This window comes from Camelus bactrianus, chromosome X, assembly GCF_048773025.1.
Source record: "Camelus bactrianus isolate YW-2024 breed Bactrian camel chromosome X, ASM4877302v1, whole genome shotgun sequence".
NCBI lineage: Eukaryota > Metazoa > Chordata > Mammalia > Artiodactyla > Camelidae > Camelus > Camelus bactrianus.
This window is the reverse complement of record NC_133575.1, coordinates 8039576-8053987: the sequence shown is the minus strand read 5'-3', so window position 1 is coordinate 8053987 and position 14412 is coordinate 8039576. Positions and strand designations below refer to the sequence as shown.

Here is a 14412-nt window from a genome sequence, read left to right as displayed (position 1 = left end):
GCTTTTTACGCAAGATGTATGGTGACTCGTCATGCTCAGAAAGTGTTTTGAAGTGGATAATGGCTCTTTTCCTGATATTTGGAGGCACATGGCTTAATCCTCTTTTGAAAGCCTTCCTTTGAAGATAAACATAGACTTTGGTTTTAGCTTAATTTTCCTTCCCTAAAATCACTTCCTGCTTTGAAATTATACAATTCTACAACAAGTGTGGATAAGCAGCAATTAGCAAATGGGAAAATGAGCCATTTTATTTCTGTCCTACAGATAAAACTGAACCCATAGAATCATGCCCCAAGATGGGACTTGGGTCATTTCTCAAAGCTGTAGGATGCCCTGGAATAAAACAGTGTGCTATGAACTGTGATGGTGGACCCTGGATCACTTTGATGACCTACTTAAATCAGCTTAAATAATTAGGAATTGTAGAGGCTTGTGTCACCAAAAGTCCACAAATATGATAGGTCTCATCTACTGACTCTGGGTCTTTTTCCTGCGATTCTCTTTATTTTATGTTCCACTAAGCATCTCCAAGCTAGTGTTGAGAGAACCTGTGGCAGTTTGCAGGCAATGTGGACAATGTTTAGGCCAGTAGTTTCCAACTTGGGGTAATCCAACCCCAGGAGACATCTGGCAGTGTCTGGAGACATTTTTGGTTGTTATAACTGAAGAGATGCTACTGGCATCTAGTGGGTAGAAGCCAGTGCTGCTGCTGTGCATCCTCAGCACACAGCGCCCACCACAGATGACCCAAAATGTCAATAGTGCGGAGGTTGAGAAACCCTGGCATACAGGAAGAAAAAGGCTCCTTTTTCCTGTTTCTCTTGCTTACAGTCATGGAAACATTTTGCAGAAACCTCCAAACAACTTTCCCTCATGTGCCTCTGGCTGTAAAGGAAGGCTGATGGCTTTAGGTCTGGGTTCCAGGATCAGTCATGGACAGGAAGAGTGATATTACCAAGATCAGCTTATTCAGCCCCAAAATGCATGGGAATGCCCACTCTATACACTATCCACATGAAGAATAAACACACATCATGTAATGGTACTATTTTGTTATGAGCAAGAAAGGGTAACTCAGGCATCATTAAGAATCCTGTGAACTGCCAAAGAGTAAACCACTCTCTATAGCAATTTAAGTCTTCACTGTGGGATTTGGGGAAGCTTTTCTGTACTTGTGTTTTTTCCTGGGTCATCTGCATTAACACCTTTCTAGAAAAAGATATGACTGGAAGTGACTCACTGACAATCTGAAGATTTTCTGAAGGAAAATTATCTTCAATGAGGAGAAATGAGTATTTTGGGGAAGGTTTGCAGAACCAATTTCTTTGCTGAGTCATTTCAAAATCTTTATTATTAAGTGAGGTGAGAGATGATTTTAGCTTGGACCAGAGTGTCTAAGATGATGAGAAAAGGTCAGGTTCGTGCATGTTTTGAGCACAGTGCTAATGGGATTTATTAATGGATGGGCTGTGGAGTGCAATATGGAGTCAGAGGTGATAGGAAGTCAAGTTTTTGGCCTGAGTCACTGGAAGGATGAACTTGCCATCAACTTAGATGGATAAGACCATAGAGGAGCAGGTTGGGAGGAAGTTGGAGAATTCAGGGAATTCAGGGGAAAAGGTTCTGGTTGGAGATAGAAATTAGGGCGCTATTAGTGCATAGATGTCATTTAAAGCTATAAGATATGTTGAAATCACCAATGGAGTGATTGCAGATGTAAAATAAAGGGGCTCCAAAGACAGAACTATGGGGAATTCCAATATTACATTACATTCAGGGAGGTGAGGAGGAAACAGCATAGGAGACTGAGAATCAGTGGCTAATGAGTGGGAGGACACCCAGGAGAGTGTGGCATCTGAAAAGCCAGGAGAAGAAAGTGTTTTAAAGGGAAGGGGCAACGGGCTGTGATAGGTAGGTGTGATGCTTCTGATGAGTAGATGACAGTAAGTCAGTTTGCCAAATACAGTCCTAGGTGATGCATCATTATTGACTAGTACACTTATCAACAGTGCCCACTTTGACTCTTAAAAAAGCTCTGTTTTGGATAAGTTATGGGATTTTCTGCTGATGGGTCAAGTAAGATGAAAATTGAGGATTGCTCAGAGGATTTAGCAGTGCAAAGATTACTGGTAACCTCAATAACGGCAGTGTTGATGGATGTTGGGGGCAAAAGCCTGACTAAAGTGGGTTCAAGAAAGACTGGGAGGAGAGGAAATGAAAGGCAGGATATATGAACACTTCTTTGAAGGATTTTTTTTCTACAAAAAGAAGGAGAGAAATGAGGTGGTGGTTAAGAAGGGAATGTAATCAAGAACTTTTGTATGGTGGGAGTTATAACAGTATGCCTTAATGCTGATGGTACTCATCCAGTTGAGAAGAGAGAATTAATGACGTATAACAAGATGACTGGAGTCTTGCCCTTGAGTAGGCAAAAGGGGATAGAACCTAGTGCACAAAAGATACAAGCAAGATGTAATAACAGATGGGCTATTTAATGTGAAATCAGAGATTGAGGGAACTCTAGAGAAGGAAAAGGACAAGCAAAGACAGAATCTGTAAAGTATGGGAGTGAGTAGTTCTGTTGAGCTGGAGTACAGGGTTCCTGGGAAGAAGGGCAAGAGAGGGGTTTGGAGGAATGGATTGGGGTCAGGTCATGGAAAGCCTGGGGTCTTGTGCTGAAAGAACAATTGACTGAAAAACAGTGGAAGGTGTTGAGCAGGGAAGGGGCACGTGAAGAGACGAATGTCACAGCAGACCAGGGAGGAAAGCATCTATTAAGCACTAATGCTGAATGCCCTGGAGGTGTCAAGGAAGAGTGAGGAAAACCTGTGGGTGAGATAGAGACAAAGCAAGCTCTGGTGAGATCCTTAAAGCTTCCTTTTGCTTTTTTGACAAGGGTGTGGTTTATTACTGCTTTTATTTACTTGACATCAAAAACAGGTCTGGATGTCTTCTTGTTTTGTTTTTGTTTTTAACTTAAGCTCTTCTATCATATTCTGAAATTTAGATATCTTTCCCTAAAAAAGAAAAAATGGCTGTCTTTGTCTTTTGAGCAAGTTAGGAAACCTCTTTCTGCTTTTGATTTTAATTTTCTTAACATTATTCACTTATAGCCTAAAACATAGTCAAATTATAGGCTAAGGCACTTTCCTTCCTATTTTTTCCATCTGGCCAAATGATTCATCCTTTCCCTCCAAGGTGAGAAATGCCTGTCCCTTTCATCCCATGTGTACATGGAGGCTAACAAAAGATATTTAACAAAGGTGATTAATTCTACCAAAACAGTCATTGATAATGTGCATTTCTGAATACTTAGCTTAAAATCAATTAATAGTGTATGTCTTTCCTTTAAGTGAAACATTATCTTGGACTTCTCAGAATTAAACCACAAATTAAACAAGTAGACACCAGATCTCTGTTGTACTTTTTCCCAAAACAATACACGTAAGTCTAGATAAAGAGAAAAAATAACTTACAAATTTTATTTGCATAGAAATTTCCTGGAAATTTTCTTAAAATGCAGATTCCTGGACAGGAATGTGGTTGATTCAGGACTGGACTCCAGCTGGTCCATTTTGTCCATTATACACCATTATCTGATTACAGGGCCCAGGAACCACAAGTTTTCCAGGAGCCCACACAAATGTCTACAAGATGAATAGGAAATTATTGGCTCCCAAGGTTAATTATATAAATTCTTTTATATCTGAAAACATAGAATGTACCCATTTCATTGTCAGTATTTTTAACACTTATCACATGTGAAAGCAATTTATAATATACATTTTTCTCTCCTAGCAAATATTCCTGAAAATGCACAATGATTACTTAAAAATAACAGCCAAACAAGAATTCTGTGATTTACTCATTGAAAATCATGTGAAAATCAAAATTTTGAAACTTGTTTAGAAAACTAGGTGATAAGTCTCAAAGGTAAATACTTAAAATAAGAGTCCTGGGTCTCTACTCTTGATAGAGAAGAATGCTTTGGTGATATGAAACATCCACTCCAGTCACACTTGGAGAACCAAAAGTCTGAGTGGATGTTTCATATCACCAAAGCATTCGTCTCTTCATCCAATCATTTATCACATTTTCTCAGCACCCACTATGTGCAAGGCAGTACGCTAGATGGTAAAAATACAGTGGTAAACAATATGGTCATTGCGAAGCTTCCAGACCAATGGGACAGATGGTCAAGAGACAAATGGACAGGCATATGAAAGTAATTACAAGCTAAGATAAGTGCTCAGAAGAAAACCAACGGAATGTTGAGATCAAGAAGCTAGGGAACATTGATTTCAGATTGGGAAGGTCAGGGAAAGCTTTAGTGAGGGAGTGGGGTTAAAGAAAAAATAAAGAGGGGCCAGCCTTGTGAAAATTCCTGAGAAGAACAGTTCAGGCACTGGGAACAGCACAGGCAGAAACTCCTGTGCAGTACCAAGCTTGTTTTCTTCATAAGTGTCAGGAGAACAGGAGGAAAGAGAGAGGCATGAGGTGGGAGGCTGAGGAAGTCAGCCTAGACGCTTTTACAGGGAAGTCCTGTGCAGATGGATTTCATTCTAAGTGAAGCGAATTGACAGTCTTTGCCTACTTATTTGTTATTTTTTAAAGCTTCGGTATGGCATGATATTTTGTGAAGCAGCTGAACACTCAACTCAGGACTCAGACTGCTTGAGTGTGAATTCTGGCTTTGCCTCTTAGAGGCAGAGTGATCTTGGACATATTCCAACCTCTCTTTGCTCAATCCCTCAGCTGTAAAACGGGAGTAGTAATAGTACTTACTTCATAAGGTTGTTAAACATATTTAATAAATACATGATAATCACTATATATATTTTGATAATGAAGATATGTGTTTAAGGAGATCATTCTGGTTTCCTCTGGGGACAATTAATTGGTCAAGGGCAAGAGTGGACATGGTTAGGTTGGTTAGAAGGCTGTTAAGTTTGTTCAAGAGAAATATGATGGAGGCCGGAGGTAGGATGATGAAAGCAGAGTTGGATAGGAGGGTTTGGATTCCTGATTTTTTTTTTTTTTTTTTTTGGAGGTAGAGTTGACAGAAGCTGGGAATGGATTAAATGTGGGACATGAAGTGAAGGAAAGAATAAATAAAAAAACCATTTGGTTTCTGGTTCAACTAATTGGGTGCATAGAAATCATCATCATCTTCATCATCCATATCATCATCATCAACCTTTATTGAACAGGTCTGCATGCCAGGCACTGAGATAAATGCTTTACAAACACCTCTTAAGATGTAGGAGGCTTAGGCACAAAGATATTTGCCAGAAGGGAAAGTCAAGAGTTCAACGCTGGATAAATGAAGTTTGAGATGACCCTGAGATACCAGATGGAAGGGTCAAGAAGGCAGTTGGATGACTGACTCTGTAAAACTCAAGAGATGAGTGTTTTGGAGATAATGTTCACAAGTCATGAACTTTGCAATGGAATTCACCACAGTGTTCTTTTATATAATGATTTGGGCTGTTAGAATAATGTTTTATTTCTTTTGGCTTACTCCTTTTTTTGAGTTCAAGACCTGCTTCCTTACAACCTTTGTGTCAATTAAATTTTCAATCAGTTCTCCATACTGTAAAATGAAGTATTGTGTTAACATTTCTGATTCTGAAATAGAACTCTACTGAGCTCAACTTGCCTAATCTGAAGTTCATGTTCTCCATGAAACATTTCCTAGTTATAACTGAAAGAAACTTTAGTTCAAGTTATGGTCTGAAATCAACAGAATTACATTAATTCATAAGGATATAGAAGATTATTTATTTACATTACTTAAATTGACATTTAAATTGACATTTGAACAGTTTTTCCAATCCCACACAGTTAGTGGCATAAGGTCTTGAGAAAGCATGAAACATTTTTTTATCAGCTTCATATTTCGTCAAGCTTGCCAAACACAGTTCATTTTCCATAGAAATTCACAAACCTGAGCAGTGGCCAAATTTTCAGAGTCGCTGAATATCAGCCAGTGAATAAAATTGTTAAACCCTTTGATTTCCCCCCACTTTTTTTCCCTTAAAAAGTAACAAAGCGTGTGCCTTTAAGTTTTATTATTTGACATCTATTACCCACAGCACTCAAGAGTGTTTGAGAAAAAGGCCTGTATGAACATTCCAGCATAGAATGAACACAGGCAGGGTCTTTTGGGAACACTCATTTATGACCTTGCTTATCTTCAGATGGGAAAGTCTACTCCTTCATAGTTCCACCAATGTCCTTCAGAGGGCAATGATACCAACTTTTAAAAATGAATAATTTTAAGGACTTTTAAAGGTTGAAAAATGTTAAGATAAATCCAGAATTGGCAAAAATTACATGTTGGTCCAAAATGTGATAAATCCCAGACATGGTGCATTGCAGCTAATTAGGGCCACTAGCAAACCTTTCTCTTATGAATTTAGTCATACACCTTACTGTATATAAAATAAAAAACAAGGAACTCCTGTATAGCATAGGGAACTATATTCAATATCTTGTAATGACCTATAATGAAAAAGACTATGAAAAGAAAGTATATATGTATATGTGTAACTGAATCACTTTGCTGTACACCTGAAACTAACATTGTAAATCAACTACATTTCAACAAAAATTTTTTTGAAAAAATAATTTAGTCAGATTAGCAGAATGCACTGATTCAAACAAAATCTTGAGCATGGGGTTGGATGGAACTAGTTATCATTAAGAAAATCATGTTCCTAGAAGAAATGGACAAGTTTCTGGAAACATACAGTCCACCAAGACTGAATCAAGAAGAAATAGACCACTTGAACAGACTGATCACTAGAAATGAAACAGAATCAGCAATTTAAAAAAAACCCCTCCCTACAAACAAAAGTTCAGGACCAGATGGCTTCACTGGGGAATTCTACCAAACATACAAAGAACTCATATCAATCCTTCTCAAACTCTTCCAAAAGATTGAAAAGGAGGGAATAGTCCTAAACTCATTCTGTGAAGCCACCGTCACCCTGATACCAAAACCAGATGAAGACACTACCAAAAAACTAAATTACAGGTGAATATCATAGATGAACATAGATGCAAAAATCCTCAACAAAGTATTAGCAAACGGAATCCAACAACACATAAAAATGATCATACACCATGATCAAGTTGGATTTACCCCAGGGACCCAAACATGGTTCAACATACACAGATCAAACAATGTGGTATACCATGGCAATAAAAGAAAGGACAAAAACCATGTGATCATCTCAATAGATGCAGAAAAAGCATTTGATAAAATTCAGCACCCATTTATTATAAAAACTCTTACCCAAGTGGGTATAGAGGGAACATATCTGAACATAATAAAAGCCAGTTATGACAAACCCACAGCCAGCATAGTACTCAATGGTGAAAAGCTGAAAGCCTTCAGACTGAAATCTGGAACAAGACAAGGATGCCCTCTCTCACCACTTCTATTCAACATAGTTTTGGAAGTCCTAGCTACAGCAATCAGGCAAGGAAAAGAAATTAAAGGGATCCAAATTGGAAGAGAAGAGGTAAAATTGTCACTATATGTGGATGATATGATACTATATATAGAAAATTTGAAAAGCTCCACACAAAAACTACTAGAGCTGACGAAAGAATTTGGCAAGGTAGCAGGATATAGGCTTAACATATAGAAATCAGTTGCATTTCTTTACACTAACAATGAAATAGTAGAAAAAGAGAGTAAAGAAACAGTCCATTTTAAAATCACATCCATATGCCTGTCAGTAAATAGATAAACAAGATTATACTGTATAGCACAGGGAAATATATACAAGATCTTGTGGTAGCTCACAGCAAAAAAAAAAAAGTGACAAAAATATATGTATGTTCATGTATAACTGAAAAATTGTGCCCTACACTGGAATTTGACACAACATTGTAAAATGACTATAACTCAATAAAAATTATTAAATTATTATTATAATTAATATAATATAATATAAATAATTTTAAAAAACAAATAAAATAATAAAATTTATAACAAATTATTATAATTAATATAATATAAATAATTTATAAAAAATAAAAATAATAAAATCACATCCAAAACAATAAAATACATAGGAATGTATCTGACCAAGGAGACAAAAGAATTATGCACAGAGAACTGCAAAACACTAAGGAAATTAAAGATGACTTAAAGAAATGGAAAGATACCCCATAATCTTGGATTGGAAGAATCAATATTGCTAAAATGGCCAAACTGCCCTAGGCAATCTGGAGATTTAATGCGATCCCTATCAAATTATCCATGATATTTTTCAGAGAACTAGAACAAATAATCCTAAAATTTATATGGAATCACAAAAGACCCAGAATTGCCAAAGCAATACTGAATAAAATGAATGAGGCTAGAGGAATCACCCTCCCAAACTTCAGACAACACTACAGAGCTACAGTAATCAAAACAGTGTGGTATTGCACAAAAACAGACATATGGATCAATGTAACAGAATAGAGAGCCCAGAAATAAACCCACAGACCTATGGTCAATTGATCTTTGACAAAGGAGGCAAGAATATACAATGGAGAAAAAACAGTCTCTTCAGCAAGTGGTCTTGGGAAAACTGGACAGCAGCATGTAAATCAATGAAGTTAGAACACTCCCTCACACCATACACAAAATAAATTCAAAATGGCTTAAAGACTTAAATATAAGACAAGACACTATAAACTTCCTAGAAAACAAAGACAAAACATTCTCTGACATAAATCTTAGCAATGTTCTCCTAGGGCAGTCCACCTAGGCAAGAGAAATAAAAGCAAAGATAAACAAATGGGACCTAATTAAATGTGTAAGCTTTTGCACAGCAAAGGAAACCATAAGCAAATCAAAACAACAACCTACGGAATGGGAGAAAATATTTGCAAATGATGCAACTGACAAAGGCTTAATTTCCAGAATATATAAACAGCTCCTACAACTTAATAACAAAAAACGAAACAACCCATTCCAAAAATGGGCAGAAGACCTAAGCATGCAGTTCTCCCATGAAGACATACAAATGGCCAATAGGCACATGAAAAATGCTCAATATCGCTAATTATCAGAGAAATGCAAATCAAAACTACAAAGAGATATCACCTCACACCAGTCAGAATGGCCGTCATTAAAAAGTCCATGAATGATAAATGCCAGCCAGCGTGTGGAGAAATGGGAACCCTCCTATACTGCTGGTGGCAATGTAGTTTGGTGCATCCATTATGGAAAACAATTTGGAGATTCCTCAAAAGACTAAAAATAAATTTACCATATGATCCAGCAGTCCCACTCCTGGGCATATACCCAGAGGGAACTCCAATTCGAAAAGACACATGCACCCCAATGTTCACAGCAGCACTATATACAATAGCCAAGACATGGAAGCAACATAAATGTCCATCAACAGATGACTGGATAAAGAAATTGTGGTATATATATACCATGGAATACTACTCAACCATAAAAAAGAATAAAATAATGCCATTTGCAGCAACATGGATGGACCTGGAGATCATCATTCTAAGCGAAGTAAACCAGAAAGAGAAAGAAAAATACCATATGATATCACTCATATGTGGAATCTTAAAAAAAAGAAAAAAAGAGGACGCTAATAAACTCATGAACAAAATAGAAACAGACTTGCAGACATAGTAAACAATCTTATGGTTACTGGGGGAAAGGGTGTGGGAAAGGATAAATTTTGGAGTTTGAGATTTACAAATGTTCACCACCACATAGAAAAATAGATAAAAAAACAAATTTCTTCTGTATAGCGCAAGGAACTATGTTCAATATCTTAATGAAAATAATATGACAACGAATAGATGTATGTATATGCAGACTGGGACATTATGCTCTACACCAGTTACAATTGACACATTGTAACTGCCTATATACTTCAATTAAAAACAAAAGAAAATATGTTCATGGGCATTAGAACATTGTGTCCAAGAATAGTTTGGAAAGATAAAGGATATAGAAGCAGATAATAGTAATAATGAGTATCAATAATTAAAATATGTCAGTAACTCTCACGTAATTCTCTTCGTGAATGATGAAATTATGTAAGAATGTTAGATATTTTTTAACCCAGTGACCACCGTGGTATTCTCTTCATTGATTTGTTTGCTTCATTTTTACTTATAATTGTGAAAATGCACAATAGCCCGTAGAGACAATACCCTTATTTTTTAAATGCTAAAAAAAAAAAAAAAAGCTGCTTTCTCTTAAAAAAAACAAAGGTGAAAGTTAACAACTAACTACTGAATTTCAGCTACAAGAAAGTCCCTGAGCTGTGACGGTCCAGTATGCTTAAATCACATGTAATCTATTTGGAGAGGGCGGCCCCGTGGGATATGAGATCAACTAAGTTCGAAAGGACTCTTGCAAATGGGAACCACGGGCATGCTGGGAAGGGAGTTACCACCTCGGACCAAAGGAGTCTGGGAGGAGAGGGGCTAAATCATGAAGTTGGAGCAGAATTCTTGTTAACAGTGGCCTAGAAATGAAGGTGAGAAGGGTCCGGATTTGCCAGGGACCAGTTGTTGCAGCTCAGTGATCAGTGGAAGAGCCCGCTCTCACCGTAGCCCCTGCCAAGCCACACAGGTGAACCTACAGGAGTAATGGTGACCTCAGAAGAGCCCAGTGTAATTGGGGAAGGGTTGTGGCAAGGGGCTAAGAGCCAGTATTTCATTTTTAATATAACAGCTTTATTGAGATATAATTCACTCATTTAAAGTGTGTAATTTAATGGTATAGTCAGAGTTGTGCAATCATCACCACTATCAATTTTAGAAATTTCATCACCCCTAAAAGAGACCCTGCTCCTCTTAGTCATTACTGCCCCCAGTCCTCCCATGTGCCTCAGCCTCTGGCAACCACTCATCTTTTGTCACTCTATAAATTTGCCTGTTCTGGACATTTCATATGTGGTCATTTGTATCTGGCTTCTTTCACTCTTCCTAATGCTTTCAAGTTTCACCCACATTGTAGCATGTATCAGCTCTTTCCTTTTCATGGCTGAAAAACTCCATTGTATGGATATGTCATGTTTTGTTTATGCATTCATTGATTGGTGGACATCTGAGTTGTTTCTACTTTTTGGCTATTATGAATAATGCTGCTGTACACAATTTTGTGAATAAGTTTTTGTGTGGATAACTATTTTCAGTTCTCTTGGGCATATAACTAGGAGTGGAATTGTTGGGTCATACGGTAACTTTAGGTTTAACATTTTGAGAAACTGAAAACTGTTTTCCAGAGCATTTTGCTTTCTTACCAACATTGTATGAGAGTTCTGATTTCTCCACATTTTCACCAGCATTTCTTTTTATCCATCCTAGTGGGTGTGATGTAGTGTGTCATTGTGGTTTTGATTTGTATTTCCCGATGGCTAATGACAGCAAGCATCTTGTCATGTGCTTATTGGCCATTTGTATATTTTATTCAGAGAAATGTCTACTCAGAGTCTTTGCCCATGTAAAAGCTGGCTTACTTGGTTTTTTTATTATTGAGTTATAAGATTTCTTTGTAAATTCTGGATGCAAGCACCTTATCAGATGTACGAGTTAGCATTTCATTTAAATGATGTGTTCCCTCTATCATTCATATTACATCTCTGCCATTTACTGTAAACTGGTATACATCCATGTAACCATTTACCTCAGTTTTGTAACTTTCAGAATTTTCCCCCTAGAAGGTTCTCGGTGCCTCTGCCTCATGTGCCAGAGGAGGCTTTTCAGAGCTGAGAGTTCCCCAGGGTGTCTGACTCAGAGGATCACAGTGACCCCAGGCCTTCTCCCTCCCAGGGCCTCTAGCTGCACATTCCAGCTGGGGAGCCTGCCTGCCTGGCTCCTCTAGAGCAGTATCCCTGTCTCCAGCCTCCTTCACTGTTCCCACACTGGACAGGGGCTCTGCGTGGGGAAGATGGGGGGTCAGTTCTGCTTGGAGCTGCTGCTACTGCTGAGGTGTAAGGACCCTGGAGAGGTAAGAAGATACGGTGTGTACATTTCAGGCTCTGTGTTTTGTGCCTCCTGCTTGAAGCAATGCAGGATCCAAGCCAGGAAGATGTGGACGACTTCACGGGGTAATGATCCTGGAGCTGTATCGGGGGAGGTAGATGCAAGCAGGAAAGAGTGAGAGAAGCAATAGCTTTGGAGGGATACACTCAGCTTGTTCCAGCCCTCGAGTCTCTTTCAACTTCAAAGTTCAGATGGTTCAAATGACACTTAAGATGTCTCTGCCTGTTGCTTTAGGAGAAGAGTCAGAGCCTTCGAGCCAGGCTGATTGGAATGTTACATATCATTGCCAAGACACTCATATTTTTATTGAAAGCTTAAAGCAAATCTCAGTAAGGATCTTCCATTTCTTCTGCACCTTTCCTTTTGGCTGTTTTCTCAGTATTTAAAAATTGATGCAGTTTGACTTTACCGATGCACATTAGCTTGTATGGTTACTGTTGTGTAAGTCTTATAGCCTTCTAGTGCAACATTTTTCTGTCACAGATAAAGAAGCTGAGGGTGGGAGTGAATCAGGTTATGGCAGGGTCACCTAGCTTGTCCATGACAGAACTGAGACTAACCATCATTGCTTTTGAGCTTCTCTTTGGGTGTGGATCATTGAGATACCATATAAAGCTGAACATTTGGGAAGAGGGCAAGTGTTGCCCTTCCCCTCAGTGTGATGAAGGATCGAGATTCTGTGCCATCTACAAGCAATATGGGTATTGATGAGAAACCACAACATGTAGTTTGACTTTTCCATGCAGCAAAGACAGGTGACTGAGAAAGTCAGAAAGACTTGGTTTTGCTGTTTGCAACCGCTGGTACAAACGTTATTTTTTGTGATTCTAGGTTTTTTTCTTTTTAATGATTTCATAGAAAGACTTCAAAATTCATCTTTTCTTACTATTAATTTAGAATATTACCAAAGTATTCACAGAGCTTAGATATTTACTGGTTTTATATAGCTACAAGTAAAGGTTTCTTTGAGTCCTTCCTGGAGGAACAGATATATTAAACATTAGCTTATTTGGTGAATCATTGTTAATATCAGTAAGGTCAAATCACAAGCTTTTCTGCAGATCTGGCAGTCTGTTACTTTAAGCTGTGTGACCATGCTACTTCATTTCATTTGCAGATTGCTTTCTTTCTCTGTCATGTACACAATGCCATTATATGTATAAAGCAATTTAAATATGTATCAATTATTTAATTTGCTAAAAAAAAAGTGGCTTTTGGAGAAAATATATTGCTCTTAAATCACCATCGTTTACAATCTGTTGAATGATTCCATTTTGAAGGAGGGCAAAGACTTATTCTTGTGATTCTGATTATTTACAATAATAGCAACTATAAAATAAATCAACTCAGGTTGCAGTGATTGCAGGGTCCTGAACACCTAACAATGTTCATCCAGAACAATTTTTTTATACCTGTGGGAAAATAAGCCACAAAGGCAATACATCTCCCTTTGTTTTTCAGCTCTCTTCGTAAATCTGCTGATAGGAACTGTACATTTAAGCAGTGTTCAATAAGTACTTTTTAAAAATCTATGACTGTCTTTCTAAAAAAAGATTTTTAAGTTGCTCTCTTGTGCCTCTTTTCAGATTAAGAAAAAATTATTTGTGGAAACCAGGTTGAGCCCTAGTCCCTCATCACAGGGTGAAAACTGGATTTTGTAAATCTCCTGAGCCTGAATTTGTTATTGCATGCAGCTGTGCAAATTCACAAACATTTCCTTCTCTAGTCAGCACGCTGTGGAAGGAACTAGTTTGGACTGCCACGTCGACAGCTAGGATTTGTGGAAGCTTCAATGCAGGAAGTCATTGAGATATTTGAACCTTTTCATACATTTTATTCTGGACATCAAATGTCAGGTAGAGAAAGTATGCCAGCCACTTAGTTCTGATTCAGTGTCATGCTATGAATATATCAGCAGCCTTCCTATTTTGATCATGCTCAGTGAGCTTCAGAATGTCACTTGAAATAGCCCTTCCATCTCTACTGAGTATGTGGTCAGTGGGCTACCTGGGAAGGAAGATAATGTAGGGCCAAGGCCTGGATTTTCTAGTAAGATAGCGTTAGTTGCCATTGTAGCTTTCTCTGAATGAATCAATGAGAGAAAGACAACACCTTGCTGTTCCATTAAGGACTGGGCTTGTGTTTCTTTGTTCTCAATCCAGCTTTTGAAACCAAGGAAGGAGTGAGGGCTGTTCATGCTCAGGTTCACACCCACAGCTGGGATGGATGGGTTTCTCCTGGTTGCCATGGAAATGCTGCCCTGGTGTGATGACACTTGCCTGTGTTCGCAGAGCTTTCCTTCCCATCTGCAGCAGTTTACCACAACCGCAGAGGAGTCATTGGCTTGGGAGTTCTTTAGCTTTCCTTACAATTAGCTCCTTATCA

At 38.1% G+C, this 14412-nt stretch overlaps 1 protein-coding gene across 3 annotated transcripts in view; it reads left to right on the top strand.

The window, feature by feature from the left end:
- ARHGAP6 (Rho GTPase activating protein 6) overlaps window positions 1-14412 on the top strand; it is a 447389-nt gene that overhangs the window by 296026 nt on the left and 136951 nt on the right. Inside the window, exon 1 of one of the 3 annotated variants that reach the window (XM_074359700.1) lies at window positions 5662-11992. The exons of the other annotated variants lie outside the window; for them this stretch is intronic. Coding sequence (XP_074215801.1) covers window positions 11933-11992 — 60 coding nt within the window. The 5' untranslated portion in view covers window positions 5662-11932. Of the gene's footprint in view, window positions 1-5661; window positions 11993-14412 lie in introns of those variants that run through there. 3 annotated transcript variants of the gene reach the window in all.